This window comes from Oncorhynchus gorbuscha, linkage group LG02 (genome assembly GCF_021184085.1).
Source record: "Oncorhynchus gorbuscha isolate QuinsamMale2020 ecotype Even-year linkage group LG02, OgorEven_v1.0, whole genome shotgun sequence".
NCBI lineage: Eukaryota > Metazoa > Chordata > Actinopteri > Salmoniformes > Salmonidae > Oncorhynchus > Oncorhynchus gorbuscha.
The window spans coordinates 10865166-10888302 of record NC_060174.1 but is presented as its reverse complement, the minus strand read 5'-3'; the positions used below and the strand labels follow the sequence as shown (position 1 = coordinate 10888302).

Genomic DNA, 23137 nt, shown 5'->3' with positions numbered 1-23137 from the left:
GGGGTATAACGGGGAGAGGGGTAGTGGAGTAGTAGGGTAGTGGAGTAGTAGGGTAGTGTAGTAGTATAGTAGTGGAGTAGTAGGGTAGTGGAGTAGTAGGTTAGTGGAGTAGTAGGGTAGTGGAGTAGTGGAGTAGTAGGGTAGTGGAGTAGTAGGGCAGTGTAGTAGTGGAGTAGTATGATAGTGGAGTAGTATGGTAGTGGAGTAGTATAGTAGTGGAGTAGTAGGGTTGTGGAGTAGTAGGTTAGTGGAGTAGTAGGTTAGTGGAGTAGTAGGGTAGTGGAGTAGTGGAGTAGTAGGGTAGTGGAGTAGTAGGGTAGTGGAGTAGTAGGGTAGTGGAGTAGTATAGTAGTAGGATAGTGGAGTAGTATAGTAGTGGAGTAGTATAGTAGTGGAGTGGTGGAGTAGTAGGGTAGTGGAGTAGTAGGGTAGTGGAGTAGTAGGGTAGTGGAGTAGTGGAGTAGTAGGGTAGTGGAGTAGTAGGGTAGTGGAGTAGTAGGGTAGTGGAGTAGTAGGGTAGTGGAGTAGTAGGGTAGTGGAGTAGTAGGGTAGTGGAGTAGTATAGCAGTAGGATAGTGGAGTAGTATAGTAGTGGAGTAGTATAGTAGTGGAGTGGTGGGGTAATGGAGTAGTATAGTAGTAGGGTAGTGGGGTAGTATAGTAGTGGAGTAGTATAGTAGTGGAGTAGTATAGTGGTGGGGTAGTGGAGTAGTATAGTAGTAGGGTAGTGGGGAATTATAGCAGTGGAGTAGTTTAGTAGTGGGGAAGTGGAGTCGTAGTAGTATAGTAGTGGAGTAGTATAGTAATAGGGTAGTAGAGTAGTATAGTAGTGGAGTAGTGAGGTAGTGGAGTAGTGGGGTAGTGGAGTAGTGGGGTAGTGTAGTAGTGTAGTAGTGGGGTAGTGGAGTGGTATAGTAGTAGGGTAGTAAGGTAGTGGAGTAGTGGAGTTGTAGGTTAGTGGAGTAGTATAGTAGTGCAGTACAGTGGTAGTGGAGTAGATGGGTAGTGGAGGCGTGGGGAAGTATAATATTTTGGTAATATTTTGGTATTAAAATTTGGTATTAAAATAGTGGGTTAGTGGGGAAAATTTTAGAGGAGTTGTGAGGTAGAGGGGTAGTATAGTAGAAGGGTAGTGGAGTAGTGGGGTAGTATAATAGAGGGGTAGTGGTGTAGTGGATTATTTTTGTAGTGGAGTAGGATACTAGTGGGGTAGGTTAGTAGTGGAGGAATGGAGTAGTATAGTAGTGGGGTAGTGGATGAGTGGAATAGTATACTAGTGGAGTCATACAGTAGTATATCAGTGGAGTATTATAGTAGTGGATTAGTGGGGTAGTGCTGTAGTGGGTCAGTATAGTAGTGGGGCAGTGTATTATTGCGGTAGTGTATTATACTAGTGTAATAGTATTATAGTAAAGTAGTATTGTAGTGGAATATTATACTAGTGGAGTGGTATAGTGGTGGAGTAGTGGATTAGTAGATTAGTATAGTAGTGGGGTACTATAGTAATGGATTGGTATGATCGTGTGGTATTATATGTAGTGTATTACTGGGATCGTATAGTTGTTTAGTAGTGGAGTAGTATAGTAGTGGAGTGGTGGGGTAGTGGATTAGTAGGGTTGTATAGTAGTGTAGTAGTATAGTAGTGGAGTAGTGGCTTATTGGATTAGTATTTTAGTGGATTAGTGGGCAGTATATTAATGAGGTAGTGGAGTAGTATAGTAGTGGATTAGTGGAGAAGTATAGTAGTGAGGTGGTATAATAGTGGAGTAGTGGGGTATTGTGGTCGTAGAGTAGTGGAGTAGTATAGCAGTGGAGTTTTGGAATCAGTGGAGTAGTATAGTAGTGGGGTAATATACTAGTGGGGTCGTGGGGTAATGGAGTAGTGGATTAGTGGGGTTGTATAGTTGTGGAATAGTAAAGTAGTGGAGTAGTATAGTCAAGGATTCGTGGAGTATTGGAGTAGTATAGTGGTGGAGTAGAATGTGTTTAGAGTATTGGTGTAGTGAGCTAGTATAATGGTGGATTAGTGAGTTAGTATAGTCGTGGAGTAATGCTGTAGTATAGTGATGTAGTTGTATAGTAGTATAGTGGTGGTCTAGTGGAGTAATGCTGTAGTATAGTGATGTATAAGAGCGTCTGCTAAATGACTTAAATGTAAATGTAGGTGTATAGTGGTGGTCTAGTGGTGTAATGCTGTAGTATAGTGATGTGGTTGTATAGTAGTATAGTGGTGGTCTAGTGGAGTAATGGAATAGTATAGCAGTGTAGTGGTGGAGTAGTATAATAGTGGAATAGTGAGGTAGTATAGTGGTGGAGTAGTGGGGTATTGGAGTAGTATAATAGTGTAGTATAGGAGTGGAGTGGTATAGTAGTGAGATAGTATAGTGGTGAGGTAGTATAGTAATGTATTGTTGTAATAGTGGTGTTGTTTAGTAGTGGGGTAGGTGTGTGCTACGAAGTGTCTAAGCATGTCTGTACTAGAGTGCACACACTCACTGCGGTGTTACTGACACTGGAGTGTTGCTGTCAATTCCCATGTGTACTCATTACTCAGTCAATTCCCGAAATGAATTAGATATCAATTCATCAATAGGAGAAATAGGTCATTATGTTTCCTGACAGGACCTTTGAACCTGGAATTGAATTATCTGAATTGACTTGAGTCAAAATAAAAAGACAGAAATATATAGTAGGTCTGCTTGTCCAACAATATGCCGTTGAAGGTGTAACCCAGTCACTGAAAATATTGGTTTTAGTAGTCTCAGTTTATACTGACTCTGTCGATGCCTAACCTTTCGCCCAGGTCTGTTAAAAACAAATGTTCACCCCAGTAAAAGGCTCTCTATAGTGAATAAAAAAAAAATGTCCCGATACAAAACATACGCATACGAGCAGCCTTCATATTCTGCACAATAGGAAAGGGAGAGAGCACTGTACATTTCCAGCACAGTCTATTTTTACTTATTGACATAGCTAGATGTACAAACCACAAACCGTACTCTCTCTTCAAAAACACATCTTGTTTAACCTTTTAGAGAAAAATATAGATGAATAAAAGTTTTGTTTGTTTGCCTTCTCCACAGTGCCTGGGCCACCCTCTCTGTCGGTGGCTCAGGATTCAGAGACGTCGGCCGTGGTGTGCTGGGACGCACCCGATGTTATGATCCCTGGCATGGGGCTGCAGGGTTACCGGCTTCAGTTTGGCCGCAAAGACGTGTCCCCCCTGGCTAGTCTGGAGTTCACCCCACAGGAGAGGCAGTACACGGTGGCTAGTGTCCACCGCGGTGCCACCTACCTCTTCAAAGTCCAGGCCAAGAGTCGGGGGGGCTTCGGTGAGGAGGCGACAGCCGAACTGCAGGTGCCCGAACACACACCCCAGGGGTACCCCCAAATCAGAGAAACCTCCAACGTGACCTGCTGCTCGGTGGAATTGTCATGGTCGCCCCCGGTGCTGGCAGAGCGCAACGGGGACATCACAGAGTACACGCTAGCATACCAGGAGAAGGGCTTGGGGGGCGCGCCCCGGGAACTCAGCCTGCCCGCAAGCCAGTCCACCTACGTGCTCAACAGCCTCAAACCCAACTCGGCGTACGACGTGAAAATACGCGCACACACGAGTGTAGGTCCAGGGCCCTACAGCCCGCCGATCCAGTATCGGACAGTGGCGTTTGAGACAGGTAGGGCTTGCCTGTTTCTCTCCCGACCCGGGGGGAAAAACAAACAAAAATAACAAGCGACAACACAAAAATGAAAACAACTCCCCCCTCCAATCACCTTCACTTCTTCTCCACGCCAAAAATCCTAGAACCTAAAAATGTTTGCGGGGAACACTCACTTCACTAACCCAAAGGTAAAACCAGTCAGTAAGTTACAGTCAGTCAGTTTGAAAAAGGGGAGGAGCTGCTGCGTTCAAGGTAAGTGGAAGTCGGTCAGACAGCTTGTCAGACTCCTCGCTGCCCTTTGCAGCCAGGCACACTCACACAGCTAATGCAACCTGACACTCACACACCCCCTAGTTTGCACAACAACAAAAAAGAAGCAGGACCTCTGTGTTTAAGTCACTCAAAGACTTTGTTTTTAGTCCATTTAGGTTAGCAAGAGCAAGATTTTGGTTCTTTATTATCTTTGTTTTTCAGTTTGTTTTGAGTCCCTCCCCCACTCTGTTCCCTCCCCTTGTCACATTATGGGATGGGCGTGCAGCATGGCGTCCCCCTGATGCACTGCTAATGACTGTGGGCATGCTGTGTTTGGGTTTGTCTTTGTGCCCGCTGGGCAGCATGTCGTGGGCAGTGCCAACCCAGGCTCAGAGCGCCAAAGAACCGGTTTCTGCCACAACCACGAGGGTCAACGACTCCTGGTTTTCACTGGGATGGGGTATTGTCTTGTAGAAAGATGTGGTGTGCAGAGATGGGTTGGCACTGCCCTGGTGGCCAGCCAGCGGGCATGTCCGTGCCCCATGGGTCCGTCTGTGCGCCATGGGTCTCCGGTGCTATGTGTCTAACCAATAGAGTTGCCCCCTTCACAGCCTATCACAGCACGGCTCACGGCCCGCTCAATAATCCAATCCAGAGGAAGGAAAACAACAAAAACGACCTACTCTTTTATTTCTAATCTCTCTCTCCCTTCTCACTTCCCCAGCTCTCCAAACTAAACACATCCTCTCTGTTTTTGTCGTGTTCCTTTTTCTTCTTCTTTCTGTTCTCTCTCACAACAGATGTACCAAAGAACTTCACGGTGAAGTGGGTAACCAAGACGACAGTGTTGCTAACATGGAAGTTTGTTGAGAGGCGGTTCCCATTTCGGTGCACGGTAAGAGACAGACAGACAGACAGACAGACAGACAGACAGACAGACAGACAGACAGACAGACAGACAGACAGACAGACAGACAGACAGACAGACAGACAGACAGACAGACAGACAGACAGACAGACAGACAGACTGACAGACAGACAGACAGACAGACAGACAGACAGACAGACAGACAGACAGACAGACAGACAGACAGACAGACAGACAGACAGACAGACAGACAGACAGACAGACAGACAGACAGACAGACAGACAGACAGACTGACTGACTGACTGACTGACTGACTGACTGACTGACTGACTGACTGACTGACTGACACACACACACACACAGACACACAGACACACACACAGACACACACACAGACATACACACAGACACACACACAGACACACACACACACAGACACACACACAGACACACACACAGACACACACACAGACACACACACACACACACACACACACACACACACACACACATGTAGAGGGTTCCTGCTCTATGAATACATTTTTGAATAATTATGCGACTGACTGCAATTGTGATTTAATTAAAAGTTCAAACGATGCAGAGTCTCGCAGAGTCCAAAAACATGTGTACGCACAGCAGTGTTCTACAATATTGGACCGTATGGCTTTTATACTTTTCAAATTCTCAGCGCGGCTCAAGCAAGTTCTCCAACCGTCACCCCATTCCAATACAAGACGTGAATGCGAAGCCGCTGCTTTTTGGGAATTTTGGGCTGTGCGCCCCCCACAGATGGTAATCTCTGAGCCGTGTAGCTATGTCACAATGGGGTGCCGGACTATCGCGTCTCTGCGTCTGTGGATTCAGAACTTTGCAGAGAAAAGTCTACAGAAACACAGACATACATGCCATATTTGAACACACTATTTCCAAAGAACATCTCCTACAGACTCATTTACATGTGACATGCTTTAAACCAGCAGTTCTACCCAGCTCTGAGACAGACTAGTATACTACTATACTACTCCACTACTATAGAGACAGACAGAGACCTACTATACCACTCCACTACTATAGAGACAGACAGAGACCTACTATACTACTACACTACTATAGAGACAGACAGAGACCTACTATATTACTCCACTACTATAGAGACAGACAGAGACCTACTATATTACTCCACTACTATAGAGACAGACAGAGACTACTATACTACTCCACTACTATAGAGACAGACAGAGACCTACTATATTACTCCACTACTATAGAGACAGACAGAGACCTACTATATTACTCCACTACTATAGAGACAGACAGAGACTACTATATTACTCCACTACTATAGAGACAGACAGAGACCTACTATACTACTCCACTACTATAGAGACAGACAGAGACCTACTATATTACTCCACTACTATAGAGACAGACAGAGACTACTATATTACTCCACTACTATAGAGACAGACAGAGACCTACTATATTACTCCACTACTATAGAGACAGACAGAGACCTACTATACCACTCCACTACTATAGAGACAGACAGAGACCTACTATATTACTCCACTACTATAGAGACAGACAGAGACCTACTATATTACTCCACTACTATAGAGACAGACAGAGACCTACTATATTACTCCACTACTATAGAGACAGACAGAGACTACTATACCACTCCACTACTATAGAGACAGACAGAGACGTACTATATTACTCCACTACTATAGACACAGACAGAGACTACTATACTACTATAGAGACAGACAGAGACTACTATACTACTATAGAGACAGACAGAGACCTACTATATTACTCCACTACTATAGAGACAGACAGAGACCTACTATATTACTCCACTACTATAGAGACAGACAGAGACTACTATACTACTCCACTACTATAGAGACAGACAGAGACCTACTATACTACTCCACTACTATAGAGACAGACAGAGACCTACTATATTACTCCACTACTATAGAGACAGACAGAGACTACTATACTACTCCACTACTATAGAGACAGACAGAGACTACTATATTACTCCACTACTATAGAGACAGACAGAGACCTACTATACTACTCCACTACTATAGAGACAGACAGAGACCTACTATATTACTCCACTACTATAGAGACAGACAGAGACTACTATACTACTCCACTACTATAGAGACAGGCAGAGACCTACTATATTACTCCACTACTATAGAGACAGACAGAGACCTACTATACTACTCCACTACTATAGAGACAGACAGAGACTACTATACTACTCCACTACTATAGAGACAGACAGAGACCTACTATATTACTCCACTACTATAGAGACAGACAGAGACCTACTATACTACTCCACTGCTATAGAGACAGACATAGACTACTATACTACTCCACTACTATAGAGACCTACTATACTACTCCACTACTATAGAGACATACTATACTACTCTAGAGACCTACTATACTACTCCACTGCTATAGAGACCTACTATACTACTCTAGAGACCTACTATACTACTCCACTACTATAGAGACAGACAGAGACCTACTATATTACTCCACTACTATAGAGACAGACAGAGACGTACTATATTACTCCACTACTATAGACACAGACAGAGACTACTATACTACTATAGAGACAGACAGAGACTACTATACTACTATAGAGACAGACAGAGACCTACTATATTACTCCACTACTATAGAGACAGACAGAGACCTACTATATTACTCCACTACTATAGAGACAGACAGAGACTACTCCACTACTATAGAGACAGACAGAGACCTACTATATTACTCCACTACTATAGAGACAGACAGAGACTACTATACTACTCCACTACTATAGAGACAGACAGAGACCTACTATATTACTCCACTACTATAGAGACAGACAGAGACCTACTATATTACTCCACTACTATAGAGACAGACAGAGACTACTATACTACTCCACTACTATAGAGACAGACAGAGACCTACTATACTACTCCACTACTATAGAGACAGACAGAGACCTACTATATTACTCTACTACTATAGAGACAGACAGAGACTACTATACTACTCCACTACTATAGAGACAGGCAGAGACCTACTATATTACTCCACTACTATAGAGACAGACAGAGACCTACTATACTACTCCACTACTATAGAGACCTACTATACTACTCCACTACTATAGAGACATACTATACTACTCTAGAGACCTACTATACTACTCCACTGCTATAGAGACCTACTATACTACTCTAGAGACCTACTATACTACTCCACTACTATAGAGACCTTCTATACTACTCTAGAGACCTACTATACTACTCCACAACTATAGAGACCTACTATGCTACTCTAGAGACCTACTATACTACTCTACTACTATAGAGACCTTCTATACTACTCCACTACTATAGACAGACAGATAACTTTCCTATTTGTGTATTTTTTGTGCGTCTCCATTTGTTTGTCAATCTTTCCATCCATCCCCCGGTCCAGATCGAGTACAACCGTCAGAAGATGGACGTGGATGCCCGGCTGACCAAGGCGCTGGTCACCAGCCTGCGGCCCAACACCACCTATGAGTTCCGGGTCACGTGTCAGGAGAACACAGAGGGTGGCCCTCGCCACCGTGTGGTCGCTCGGACCACACCACCCATCCTGGTCAAGAAGCCCAAGCTGGACCTCTACTCGGAGCCAGACAACATTCTGACCATGGGTTTCGCCCCGGTAGAGACCAAGGACATCAAGTGAGACAAATGGAAACATGGGTTTCTGCCAGTTTATCTAAAGTGTAATTCCTTCTGTCCTCTCTCTCTCTTGCTGTAGCTGTCTCTCTCTCTCTCTCTTACTGTAGCTGTCTCTCTCTCTCTTACTGTAGCTGTCTCTCTCTCTCTTACTGTAGCTGTCTCTCTCTCTCTTACTGTAGCTGTCTCTCTCTCTTACTGTAGCTGTCTCTCTCTCTTACTGTAGCTGTCTCTCTCTCTCTCTTACTGTAGCTGTCTCTCTCTCTCTCTTACTGTAGCTCTCTCTCTCTCTCTCTCTCTCTCTCTCTCTCTCTCTCTCTCTCTCTCTCTCTCTCTCTCTTACTGTAGCTGTCTCTCTCTCTCTCTCTCTCTTACTGTAGCTGTCTCTCTCTCTCTTACTGTAGCTGTCTCTCTCACACACTGTAGCTGTCTCTCTCACACTGTAGCTGTCTCTCTCTCTCTTACTGTAGCTGTCTCTCTCTCTCTTACTGTAGCTGTCTCTCTCTCTCTCATTGTAGCTGTCTCTCTCTCTCTCTTACTGTAGCCGGCTCTCTCTCTCTCTTACTGTAGCTGTCTCTCTCTCTCTCTTACTGTAGCTGTCTCTCTCTCTCTCTTACTGTAGCTGTCTCTCTCTCTTACTGTAGCTGTTTCTCTCTCTCTCTTACTGTAGCTGTCTCTCTCTCTTACTGTAGTTGTCTCTCTCTCTCTTACTGTAGCTGTCTCTCTCTCTCTCTCTCTCTCTCTCTCTCTCTCTCTCTCTCTCTCTCTCTCTCTCTCTCTCTCTCTCGTAGCTCTCTCTCTCTCTTACTGTAGCGTTCTCGCTCTCTCTCTCTCACTGTAGCTGTCTCTCTCTCTCTCTCTTACTGTGGATGTCTCTCTCTCTCACTGTAGCTGTCTCTCTCTCTCTCTTACTGTAGCTGTCTCTCTCTCTCTCCCTCTCTCTTACTGTAGCTCTCTCTCCGCCTCTCTCTCTCTCTCTCTCTCTCTCTCTCTCTCTCTCTCTCTCTCTCTCTCTCTCTCTCTCTCTCTCTCTCTCTCTCTCTCTCTCTTACTGTAGCTGTCTCTCTCTCTCTCTCTCTCTCTCTCTCTCTCACTGTGGCTGTCTCTCTCCTTCTCTCTTACTGTAGCTGTCTCTCTCTCTCTCTCTCTCTCTCTCTCTCTCTCTCTCTCTCTCTCTCTCTCTCTCTACTGTAGCTGTCTCTCTCTCTCTCTCTTACTGTAGCTGTCTGTCTCTCTCTCTCTCTCTTACTGTAGCTGTCTCTCTCTCTCTTACTGTAGCTGTCTCTCTCTCTCTTACTGTAGCTGTCTCTCTCTCTCTTACTGTAGCTGTCTCTCTCTCTCTTACTGTAGCTGTCTCTCTCTCTCTCTCTCATTGTAGCTGTCTCTCTCTCTCTCTTACTGTAGCCGGCTCTCTCTCTCTCTTACTGTAGCTGTCTCTCTCTCTCTCTTACTGTAGCTGTCTCTCTCTCTCTTACTGTAGCTGTCTCTCTCTCTTACTGTAGCTGTTTCTCTCTCTCTCTTACTGTAGCTGTCTCTCTCTCTTACTGTAGTTGTCTCTCTCTCTCTTACTGTAGCTCTCTCTCTCTCTCTCTCTCTCTCTCTCTCACCGTAGCTCTCTCTCTCTTACTGTAGCGTTCTCGCTCTCTCTCTCACTGTAGCTGTCTCTCTCTCTCTCTCTTACTGTGGATGTCTCTCTCTCTCACTGTAGCTGTCTCTCTCTCTCTCTTACTGTAGCTGTCTCTCTCTCTCTCCCTCTCTCTTACTGTAGCTCTCTCTCCGCCTCTCTCTCTCTCTCTCTCTCTCTCTCTCTCTCTCTCTCTCTCTCTCTCTCTCTCTCTCTCTCTCTTACTGTAGCTGTCTCTCTCTCTCCCTCTCTCTTACTGTAGCTCTCTCTCTCTCTCTCTCTCTCTCTCTCTCTTATTGTAGCTCTCTCTCTCTCTCTCTCTCTCTCTCTCTCTCTCTCTCACTGTGGCTGTCTCTCTCCTTCTCTCTTACTGTAGCTGTCTCTTTCTCTCTCACACTGTAGCTGTCTCTCTCTCTCTTACTGTAGCTGTATCTCTCTCTCTCTCTCTCTCTCTCTCTCTCTCTCTCTCTCTCTCTCTCTCTCTCTCTCTCTCTCTCTCCCTGTCACTTACTGTAGCTCTCTCTCTCTCTCTCTCTCTCTCTCTCTCTTACTGTGACTGTATCTCTCCTTCTCTCTTACTGTAGCTCTCTCTCTCTCTTACTGTAGCTGTCTCTCTCTCTTACTGTAGCTGTCTCTCTCTCTCTCTCTCCCTCTCTCTCTCTCTCTCTCTCTCTCTTACTGTAGCTCGCTCTCTCTCTCTCTCTCTCTCTCTCTCTCTCTCTCTCTCTCTCTCTCTCTCTCTCTCTCTCTCTCTCTCTCTCTCTCTCTCTCTCTCTCTCTCTCTCTTACTGTAGCTCTCTCTCACACTGTAGCTCTCTCTCTCTCTCTCTCTCTTACTGTAGCAGTCTCTCTCTCTCTTACTGTAGCTGTCTCTCTCTCTCTCTCTCTCTTATTTATGGGAAGGTTAGAAGTGACTGACTAAGCAATCTTGGTGTCAGCTATATAAACATTGTGCATCATCTGTAAAGGTTAGATTCTCAGCCAAACAGTCAGTCAAGACTGTTGGGCTGACGGTTTCATTATTGCAATAATTAATCAATATTAAATAAAGATGATAGTTTGAAGAAATGACCAAGACCAAGTCTCCCTCAGTACTGAATTTCCACAACTCTCTCTCTTACTGTAGTTGTCTCTCTGTCTCTCTCTTAAACTCCCACATTCTTCCACATTACGCCTTACTTTCCTGACCTCTCTCTTGCCAACCTTCTGTCCTTCTCTCTCCCTCTCTCTTACTGTAGCTGTCTCTCTGTCTCTCTCTTAAACTCCCACATTCTTCCACATTACGCCTTACTTTCCTGACCTCTCTCTTGCCAACCTTCTGTCCTTCTCTCTCCTTCTCTCTATTTTCTGCTCACACTCTGATGTTTCATTATTCATATGTTCTCTCTCACATTCTTTTTACTGTCACTTTCCATCTCTCTCTCACACAGACACACACACACACACACACACACACACACACACACACACACACACACACACACACACACACACACACACACACACACACACACACACACACACACACACACACACACACACACACACACACACACACACACACACACACACCTACACAAACACACACTTTCAGGCTAAACCCAAGCTAGCCCATTAGTCCCTGTACTGTAAGTTAATGTTATGGTTCTCTGAGGATGTTGATGGTAGTGATGTCTGTGTGTGTTGCAGGGACTTCTATGTGGTGGCGGTACCACTAAAGAAGGGTTTGGGGACTGCACGACATCTCAAGAACCCAGACGAAATGGACTTGGAAGAGGTAAGAACCAACTCCCATGTAAATGTGGCCCGCGATAGATTATAATCCCGTGCTACAATGCATCTGAACACAAAGTTATTAGCATTAAGTGAATTGTTAGCTACAGATACCAAAGACCGCAAAACAACACATTGCTCGCCCACATGCATGTCTGTCCAAGTGTTCCTCATCCCACGGAGATGTTCATAGCAACGTCGGAGGGGGTTCCGTAGTTTTCGTCAAGCGTGTTCCGTCTTTCCCTCCATCCCTCCAAAATTACATGCATGCTCCCACCCTTCCTTCCTGCATTGGTTGCTAAGTGTGACCTTGAGCTGTGATCACAGGCGAGCTATTCCATTTGGAATTACCCACATTCCACCTCTTCAGAAAAGTTCTTCATATTCTGTTGTAAATGAATGGAGAAACCTGGTGCCAACAAGCAGCCTATTGAGCAGCCTATTGAGTGTATGGAGGGAATCAACCTGCGAAACCCCATCGAGGAAGTTTTCAGCTGACATGTAGATTTTTACACAAACTATCTCCATAGATTCCTTTGGTGGTTGAACGTTCTTCGTCTTCCCACACTGACTGTTCAGATTGGAATGATAAATCGATGGATATAGACAGACAAGCGGAAGGGCAGACGAATGTAGATACTGTTGATGGATACAGTGGGTCCACCATCTCTTCCCATTTTCAACATTGTTAAAGAACATGCGTTAAGATTCTCTGTCAATTTGGTCAAAAAGAGATGAACACATATCTAGAGAGATGGACAGACAGATAGATAGACAGACACTCAGATGGATACACAGACACTCAGACAGACACTTAGACGGATAGACAGACGCTCAGACAGATAGACAGACTCTCAGACGGATATATAGACTCTCAGATGGATAGACAGACACTCAGACAGACACTTAGACGGATAGACAGACGCTCAGACAGATAGACAGACTCTCAGACGGATATATAGACTCTCAGATGGATAGACAGACACTCAGACAGATAGACAGACTCTCAGACGGATATATAGACTCTCAGATGGATAGACAGACACTCAGACAGATAGACAGACTCTCAGACGGATATATAGACTCTCAGATGGATAGACAGACACTCAGACAGACACTTAGACGGATAGACAGACGCTCAGACAGATAGACAGACTCTCAGACGGATATATAGACTCTCAGATGGATAGACAGACACTCAGACAGACACTTAGACGGATAGACAGACGCTCAGACAGATAGACAGACTCTCAGACGGATATATAGACTCTCAGATGGATAGACAGACACTCAGACAGACACTTAGACGGATAGACAGACGCTCAGACAGATAGACAGACTCTCAGACGGATATATAGACTCTCAGATGGATAGACAGACACTCAGACAGACACTTAGACGGATAGACAGACGCTCAGACAGATAGACAGACTCTCAGACGGATATATAGACTCTCAGATGGATAGACAGACACTCAGACAGACACTTAGACGGATAGACAGACGCTCAGACAGATAGACAGACTCTCAGACGGATATATAGACTCTCAGATGGATAGACAGACACTCAGACAGACACTTAGACGGATAGACAGACGCTCAGACAGATAGACAGACTCTCAGATGGATAGACAGACAGACAGACATTCAGACACTCAGACAGACAGACAGACAGACAGACAGACAGACAGACAGACAGACAGACAGACAGACAGACAGACAGACAGACAGACAGACAGACAGACAGACAGACAGACAGACAGACAGACAGACAGACAGACAGACAGACAGACAGACAGACAGACATTCAGACACTCAGACAGACACACTCAGACAGACAGACATTTAGACAATCAGACAGACACACTCGGACAGACAGACACTCCGACAGACAGATATTTAGACATTCAGACTAACAGACACTCAGACACTTAGACATTTAGAAATTCAGACTGACAGACACTCAGACAGACACACTCAGACAGACAGACATTTAGACACTCAGACAGACAGATATTTAGACATTCAGACTGACAGACACTCAGACATTTAGAAATTCAGACTGACAGACACTCAGACGGACAGAGATTTAGAAATTCAGACAGATATTCAGACAGACAGAGATTTAGAAATTCAGACAGACATTCAGACAGACAGACATTCAGACTGACAGACACTCAGACAGACAGACACTCAGACAGACACACAGACACATAGACAGACATTCAGACAGACATTCAGACAGACAGACACTCAGACAGACACTCAGACAGACAGACAGATATTCAGACAGATATTCAGACTGAAAAACAAACATTCAGACAGACAGACAGACAGACAGACAGACAGACAGACAGACAGACAGACAGACAGACAGACAGACAGACAGACAGACAGACAGACAGACAGACAGACAGACAGACAGACAGACAGACAGAGACACTCAGACAGACAAATATTTAGACATTCAGACAGGCAGACATTTAGACATTCAGACAGGCAGACATTTAGACATTCAGACAGGCAGACATTTAGACATTCAGACTGACAGACACTCAGACATTTAGAAATTCATACTGAAAGAAATTCAGACAAACAGACACTCAGACAGACATTCAGACGGACAGACACTCAGACAGACAGACATTCCGACAGACATTCAGACAGACATACACTCAGACAGACAGACATTCAGACAGACAGACACTCAGACTGACAGACATTCAGACAGACATTCAGACAGACATTCAGACAGACATTCAGACTGACAGACAGACACTCAGACAGACAGACACTCAGACAGACAGACTTACAGACTTACAGACTTACAGACATTCAGACACTCAGACAGAGACAGACATTTAGACAGCCACTCAGACAGACAGCCACTCAAACATTTAGAAATTCAAACAGACAGACACTCAGACAGACAGACAGACACCCAGACAGACAAACACTTCGACATTCAGACAGACAGACAGACACTCAGACAGACAGATACTAAGACAGACAAACACTTCGACACTCAGACAGACAGACACTCAGACAGACAGATACTAAGACAGACAAACACTTCGACACTCAGACAGACAGACACTCAGACAGACAGACATTCAGACAGACAGACACTCAGACAGACAGACACTCAGACAGACAGACAGACACCCAGACAGACAAACACTTCGACATTCAGACAGACAGACACTCAGACAGACAGACATTCAGACAGACAGACCTTCAGACAGACAGACAGACACTCAGACAAACAGACACTCAGACAAACAGACACTCAGACATACAGCCAGACATTCAGACAGACATTCAGAAAGACAGACACTCAGACAAACAGACACTCAGACAGACAGACACTCAGACAAACAGACACTCGGACAGACAGACATTAAGATAAAGACAGACATACAGACAGACAGACAGACATTCAGACAGACAGAAACTCAGACGGACAGACAGACACTCAGACAGACAGACATTCAGACAGACAGACATTCAGACAGACACTCAGACAGACAGACACTCAGACAGACAGACACTCAGACAGACACACAGACAGACAGACAGACAGACAGACAGACAGACAGACAGACAGACAGACAGACAGACAGACAGACAGACAGACAGACAGACAGACAGACAGACAATCAAACTGACAAACAGACACTGAGACAGGAAGACATTTAGAAACTCAGACTGACAGACATTCAGACAGACACTCAGACAGACAGACATTCAGACAGACACTCAGACATTTAGAAATTCAGACATGCATTCAGACAGACACTCAGACAGACAGACATTCAGACAGACACTCAGACAGACAGACATTTAGAAATTCAGACATACAAACACTCAGACAGACAGACAGACATTCAGACAGACATTCAGACACAGACATTCAAGCTGACAGACAGACATTCAGACAGACATGCATTCAGACAGACATTTAGGCATTCAGACTGACAGAGAGACATTTAGACAGACATACATTCAGACAGTCAGACCAACAAACCAAGACAAAGCTACGCTAAGAACTCAGATCCTCTCACACTTCCTCACCCCTCTCTCTCCAGCCCTCCTTCACCTCTCCCCCCTCTCTCTCTCTGCGTCCCTCCTTCATCACACCCTTCTCTGACTCCATCCTTCCTTCTCCTCACCCCTCACTCATCCCTCCTTCACCTCACCCCTCTCTCTCTCTCTCTCCATCCCTCCTTCATCACACCCCTCTCTCTCTCTCCATCCTTCCTTCTCCTCACCCCTCTCTCATCCCTCCTTCACCTCACCCCTCTCTCTCTACGTCCCTCCTTCACCTCACCCCTCTCTCATCCCTCCTTCACCTCACCCCTCTCTCTCTACGTCCCTCCTTCACCTCACCCCTCTCTCTCCATCCCTCCTTCACCTCACCCCCTCTCTCCTTCCCTCCTTCACCTCTCCCCCTCTCTCTCCTTCCCTCCTTCACCTCTCCCCCTCTCTCTCCTTCCCTCCTTCACCTCTCCCCCTCTCTCTCCTTCCCTCCTTCACCTCTCCCCCTCTCTCTCCTTCCCTCCTTCACCTCTCCCCTCTCTCTCCTTCCCTCCTTCACCTCTCCCCCTCTCTCTCCTTCCCTCCTTCACCTCTCCCCCCTCTCTCTCTCTCCTTCCCTCCTTCACCTCTCCCCCTCTCTCTCTCTCCTTCCCTCCTTCACCTCTCCACCTCTCTCTCCTTCCCTCCTTCACCTCTCCCCTCTCTCTCCTTCCCTCCTTCACCTCTCCCCCCTCTCTCCTTCCCTCCTTCACCTCTCCCCCCTCTCTCTCCTTCCCTCCTTCACCTCTCCCCCCTCTCTCTCTCTACGTCCCTCCTTCACCTGTCATGGAAGGTTCAGAATTTGTTGGTAACATATGTAAAATGTTTTATATTCATCAAATGTGTGTAAGTTACTTCTCATCAGAATGGTATTTTTGTATAATACTGTGGCGAGGCTGCAGTTATCTGTTCTATGTCAAGACTAAGTTGCATGGGCCGCGGAGAGGGGAGAGGTCAAAGTGCCATCATGTGTAAACATATATTTTACTCCCTACCTTTCCCAGTGGGGAAAGGAGGGTGGCAGTGTCTGGAATCATTCTATGCTCCCTCTAATATTGTTTCTATCTTAACCTATAGCCTCATTCTCCTCTCCGTGAGCTTGTCCAGGATTGGTTGTATTTAGAGTTGGTTGTATCTAAATGACAATTTGATATATGCCTGTTGATATGGAGGATTGGTTTATGGTTCTGGGGTTTGAGTAAGGAGACAAAGCTGAACGATGTATTATGTCTATGCTGTCTGACTATGTGTGTTCTTTGCTATTAACGGATCTCAGTTGCATTGTAAGGGGGCTCTCAGAGAATTCATGGAGAGACACTGAATTTATCTGAGAGTCACAGGATTGTGATAGAGCTCATATAATTAAAGATGGACTTTTATAACTAACTCTGACTTGTGTGTGTGGTTTGTTCCCATGATTTGGTAAATAGAGGAAATTTCCACGACACACCTCACACCTTTCTCTCTACTTCCCTCCTTCACCTCTCCCCCCTCTCTCTCTCTACATCCCTCCTTCACCTCACCCCTCTCTCCCTGTCTCCTTCAGCTGCTGAGGGACATCACCCCGAAGCGTCGCACCAGGCGTCAGCTGAGCCAGGCGGATGGCAAGAAGCCCTACATCACAGCCTGCTTCAAGCAGCTCCCCACCTCGTTCACCCTGGGCACAGAGCACCGCCACAGCAGCTGTGAGAGTAAACCTCTGGAGCCCGGGCAGGAATACGTCTTCTTCCTACTGGCTGAGCTCAACACCACCGCCGTGGTGAGTACCGGTGACGAGAGGCGCACGCACGTGTGTGTGTACTCATACACATGCACATTCAGACACACCCTGACCACATTCAGACACACACTGAGCACATTCAGACACACTCTGAGCACATTCAGACAAACCCTGAGCACATTGACACACCCTGAGCACATTCAGACACACCCTGAGCACATTCAGACACACCCTGAGCCCTGAGCACATTCAGACGATCGGTAAGCTGCCCTGATAGCTGACGCTTAAAGTTAGTGAGGGAGATATAAGTCTCCGACTTCAGTGATTTTTGCAATCCGTTCCAGTCATTGGCAACAGAGAACTGGAAGGAAAGGTGGCCAAAGGGGGTGTTGGCTTTGGGGATGATCAATTATTATTTATTTTTTTCACCTTTATTTAACCAGGTAGGCTAGTTGAGAACAAGTTCTCATTTGCAACTGCGACCTGGCCAAAATAAAGCATAGCAGTGTGAACAGACAACACAGAGTTACACATGGAGTAAACAATTAACAAGTCAATAACACAGTAGGAAAAAAATGGGCTGTCTATATACATTGTTAGCTGCTCGGATAGCTGATGTTTGAAATGTAATGTAATGAAGTTGGTGAGGGAGATAAAAGTCTCCAACTTCAGCGATTTTTGCAGTTCGTTCCAGTCACAGGCAGCAGAGTACTGGAATGAAAGGCGGCCAAATGAGGTGTTGGCTTTAGGGATGATCAGTGAGATACACCTGCTGGAGCGCGTGCTGCGGATGGGTGTTGCCATTGTGACCAGTGAACTGAGATAAGGCGGAGCTTTACCTAGCATGGACTTGTAGATGACCTGGAGCCAGTGGGTCTGGCGACAAATATGTAGTGAGGGCCAGCCGACTAGAGCATACAAGTCGCAGTGGTGGGTGGTATAACATTTACATTACATTTAAGTCACTTAGCAGACGCTCTTATCCAGAGCGACTTACAAATTGGTGCATTCACCTTATGACATCCAGTGGAACAGCCACTTTACAATAGTGAATCTAAATCTTTTAAGGGGGGGGTGAGAAGGATTACTTTATCCTATCCTAGGTATTCCTTAAAGAGGTGGGGTTTCAGGTGTCTCCGGAAGGTGGTGATTGACTCCGCTGTCCTGGCGTCGTGAGGGAGTTTGTTCCACCATTGGGGGGCCAGAGCAGCGAACAGTTTTGACTGGGCTGCGCGGGAACTGTACTTCCTCAGTGGTAGGGAGGCGAGCAGGGCAGAGGTGGATGAACGCAGTGCCCTTGTTTGGGTGTAGGGCCTGATCAGAGCCTGGAGGTACTGAGGTGCCGTTCCCCTCACAGCTCCGTAGGCAAGCACCATGGTCTTGTAGCGGATGCGAGCTTCAACTGGAAGCCAGTGGAGAGAGCGGAGGAGCGGGGTGACGTGAGAGAACTTGGGAAGGTTGAACACCAGACGGGCTGCAGCGTTCTGGATGAGTTGTAGGGGTTTAATGGCACAGGCAGGGAGCCCAACCAACAGCGAGTTGCAGTAATCCAGACGGGAGATGACAAGTGCCTGGATTAGGACCTGCGCCGCTTCCTGTGTGAGGCAGGGTCATACTCTGCGGATGTTGTAGAGCATGAACCTACAGGAACGGGCCACCGCCTTGATGTTAGTTGAGAACGACAGGGTGTTGTCCAGGATCACGCCAAGGTTCTTAGCGCTCTGGGAGGAGGACACAATGGAGTTGTCAACCGTGATGGCGAGATCATGGAACGGGCAGTCCTTCCCCGGGAGGAAGAGCAGCTCCGTCTTGCCGAGGTTCAGCTTGAGGTGGTGATCCGTCATCCACACTGATATGTCTGCCAGACATGCAGAGATGCGATTCGCCACCTGGTCATCAGAAGGGGGAAAGGAGAAGATTAATTGTGTGTCGTCTGCATAGCAATGATAGGAGAGACCATGTGAGGTTATGACAGAGCCAAGTGACTTGGTGTATAGCGAGAATAGGAGAGGGCCTAGAACAGAGCCCTGGGGGACACCAGTGGTGAGAGCGCGTGGTGAGGAGACAGATTCTCGCCACGCCACCTGGTAGGAGCGACCTGTCAGGTAGGATGCAATCCAAGCGTGGGCCGCGCCGGAGATGCCCAACTCGGAGAGGGTGGAGAGGAGGATCTGATGGTTCACAGTATCGAAGGCAGCCGATAGGTCTAGAAGGATGAGAGCAGAGGAGAGAGAGTTAGCTTTAGCAGTGCGGAGCGCCTCCGTGATACAGAGAAGAGCAGTCTCAGTTGAATGACTAGTCTTGAAACCTGACTGATTTGGATCAAGACGGTCATTCTGAGAGAGATAGCGGGAGAGCTGGCCAAGGACGGCACGTTCAAGAGTTTTGGAGAGAAAAGAAAGAAGGGATACTGGTCTGTAGTTGTTGACATCGGAGGGATCGAGTGTAGGTTTTTTCAAAAGGGGTGCAACTCTCGCTCTCTTGAAGACGGAAGGGACGTAGCCAGCGGTCAGGGATGAGTTGATGAGCGAGGTGAGGTAAGGGAGAAGGTCTCCGGAAAAGGTCTGGAGAAGAGAGGAGGGGATAGGGTCAAGCGGGCAGGTTGTTGGGCGGCCGGCCGTCACAAGACGCGAGATTTCATCTGGAGAGAGAGGGGAGAAAGAGGTCAGAGCACAGGGTAGGGCAGTGTGAGCAGAACCAGCGGTGTCGTTTGACTTAGCAAACGAGGATCGGATGTCGTCGAGCTTCTTTTCAAAATGGTTGACGAAGTCATCTGCAGAGAGGGAGGAGGTGGGGGGGAGGGGGAGGAGGATTCAGGAGGGAGGAGAAGGTGGCAAAGAGCTTCCTAGGGTTCGAGGCAGATGCTTGGAATTTAGAGTGGTAGAAAGTGGCTTTAGCAGCAGAGACAGAGGAGGAAAATGTAGAGAGGAGGGAGTGAAAGGATGCCAGGTCCGCAGGGAGGCGAGTTTTCCTCCATTTCCGCTCGGCTGCCCGGAGCCCTGTTCTGTGAGCTCGCAATGAGTCGTCGAGCCACGGAACGGGAGGGGAGGACCGAGCCGGCCTGGAGGATAGGGGACATAGAGAGTCAAAGGATGCAGAAAGGGAGGAGAGGAGGGTTGAGGAGGCAGAATCAGGAGATAGGTTGGAGAAGGTTTGAGCAGAGGGAAGAGATGATAGGATGGAAGAGGAGAGAGTAGCGGGGGAGAGAGAGCGAAGGTTGGGACGGCGCGATACCATCCGAGTAGGGGCAGTGTGGGAAGTGTTGGATGAGAGCGAGAGGGAAAAGGATACAAGGTAGTGGTCGGAGACTTGGAGGGGAGTTGCAATGAGGTTAGTGGAAGAACAGCATCTAGTAAAGATGAGGTCGAGCGTATTGCCTGCCTTGTGAGTAGGGGGGGAAGGTGAGAGGGTGAGGTCAAAAGAGGAGAGGAGTGGAAAGAAGGAGGCAGAGAGGAATGAGTCAAAGGTAGACGTGGGGAGGTTAAAGTCGCCCAGAACTGTGAGAGGTGAGCCGTCCTCAGGAAAGGAGCTTATCAAGGCATCAAGCTCATTGATGAACTCTCCGAGGGAACCTGGAGGGCGATAAATGATAAGGATGTTAAGCTTGAAAGGGCTGGTAACTGTGACAGCATGGAATTCAAAGGAGGCGATAGACAGATGGGTAAGGGGAGAAAGAGAGAATGACCACTTGGGAGAGATGAGGATCCCGGTGCCATCACCCCGCTTGAACGACTTTGTCAATTAAGCACCAATTGGGGTCAAACAAACCTAGTTATATATCCAATGAGCTGGGCTTTACAGGAGCACCCGGAACCTTGTATATGTCGCAAAATGTAGCTACTAACCTTGTATGACAGCATGCCTTTTCCTTTTGGACAAAAATGATAAAGAATATTCAGTTATGAAAACTGGTTCTTTTGCAAACGTTGAACTTATAATATGGCTACTAATACTAGAAAAGCTCAGTCATAATATGGCTACTAATACTAGAAAAGCTCAATCATAATATGGCTACTAATACTAGAAAAGCTCAATCATAATATGGCTACTAATACTAGAAAAGCTCAATCATAATATGGCTACTAATACTAGAAAAGCTCAATCATAATATGGCTACTAATACTAGAAAAGCTCAATCATAATATGGCTACTAATACTAGAAAAGCTCAATCATAATATGGCTACTAATACTAGAAAAGCTCAGTCAAAGTCCAAGTATACAGATTCGACGATATTCTTGCAGAATTTTTTATATGAATGCAATTGTCTCTTTCATGATTTGACCAAATGTACCTGGGTGACTTCACACTAAATGTCATGTAGTTTGTTCATACTTCAAGTTATCCGTCTGAAACTTTGCACATACCTTGCTACCATCTTGTGGACACCATCGGAATTATGGATGGCTGGCACAGGGACCTTTCTGTTGCATTTCAAAGATGGTGGTAGAAAAAATTCATGTTTAGTCTTTTCTTTGTATTTTCGTCTACCAGATCTATTGTCTTATATTATCCTACATTCAAGTCACATTTCCACAAACTTCAAAGTGTTTCCTTTCAAATAGTACCAAGAATATGCATATCCTTGCTTCAGGGCCTGAGCTACAGGCAGTTAGATGTGGAATGTCATTTAGGCAAACATGGAGAAGTTTTAAGAGCATTTGGAGGCCATGGAAATAATGTTTAATGGCATTGAAGCTCGTTTGGAGGTTTGTTAACACAGTGTCCAAAGAAGGGCCAGATGTATACAGAATGGTGTCGTCTGCGTAGAGGTGACCCCTATGTCTCTCTCTCTCTCTCTCTCTCTCTCTCTCTCTCTCTCTCTCTCTCTCTCTCTCTCTCTCTCTCTCTCTCTCTCTCTCTCTCTCTCTCTCTCTCTCTCTCTCTCTCTCTCTCTCTCTCTCTCTCTCTCTCTCTCTCTCTCTCTCTCTCTGTAGAAAATGTTTGCAGCCAGCCCATATACAGACTTAGTGGTGACCCCAGAACTTGAGGCTGATCCTCTGCCCATGGAGACAGGTGGGGACGGCCTCATCTGGGTGGTGGGGCCCGTCCTGGCCGTAGTCTTCATCATCTGCATCGTCATCGCCATCCTCCTCTACAAGAAGTGAGTTACGTCGTAGGGGATTCTGGGGGATGTAGACTGAAGGGGATTGTGTAGTCTGTTCTGTATGTTGGAGGAGGAGAGAGGGACTGGGGGGGGGGATCAGAGACTTGGAGGAGTTAGTGAAAGAGCTCAAATCAGGGAAATATCAATGATGAAATTTTAACTTGAATGAGAGATAAATAAAACCTTATTTTAACTTAAAAAATAAGTTAAATCTAAAGTATTTAAATCTAAAGCGTTTTGGGTCTGGAGCAAACGAACAGTTAAAGTGTATCTGCTTCTGTTTCAAACAGTGTT

The 23137-nt window shown here is 46.2% G+C and overlaps 1 protein-coding gene across 22 annotated transcripts in view; it reads left to right on the top strand.

The window, feature by feature from the left end:
* The window catches only part of ptprsa (protein tyrosine phosphatase receptor type Sa), a 449805-nt gene that overhangs the window by 344750 nt on the left and 81918 nt on the right, over window positions 1-23137 (top strand). For 16 of the 22 annotated variants that reach the window (XM_046301062.1, XM_046301171.1, XM_046301161.1 and 13 more), the window contains 6 exons: window positions 3084-3677; window positions 4715-4809; window positions 8297-8547; window positions 11858-11945; window positions 17564-17776; window positions 22674-22840. In XM_046301062.1, the coding sequence (XP_046157018.1) occupies window positions 3084-3677; window positions 4715-4809; window positions 8297-8547; window positions 11858-11945; window positions 17564-17776; window positions 22674-22840 (1408 nt within the window). The remainder of the gene's footprint in view (window positions 1-3083; window positions 3678-4714; window positions 4810-8296; window positions 8548-11857; window positions 11946-17563; window positions 17777-22673; window positions 22841-23137) is intronic. The other 6 variants (XM_046301185.1, XM_046301180.1, XM_046301245.1 and 3 more) reach the window with 1 other exon arrangement.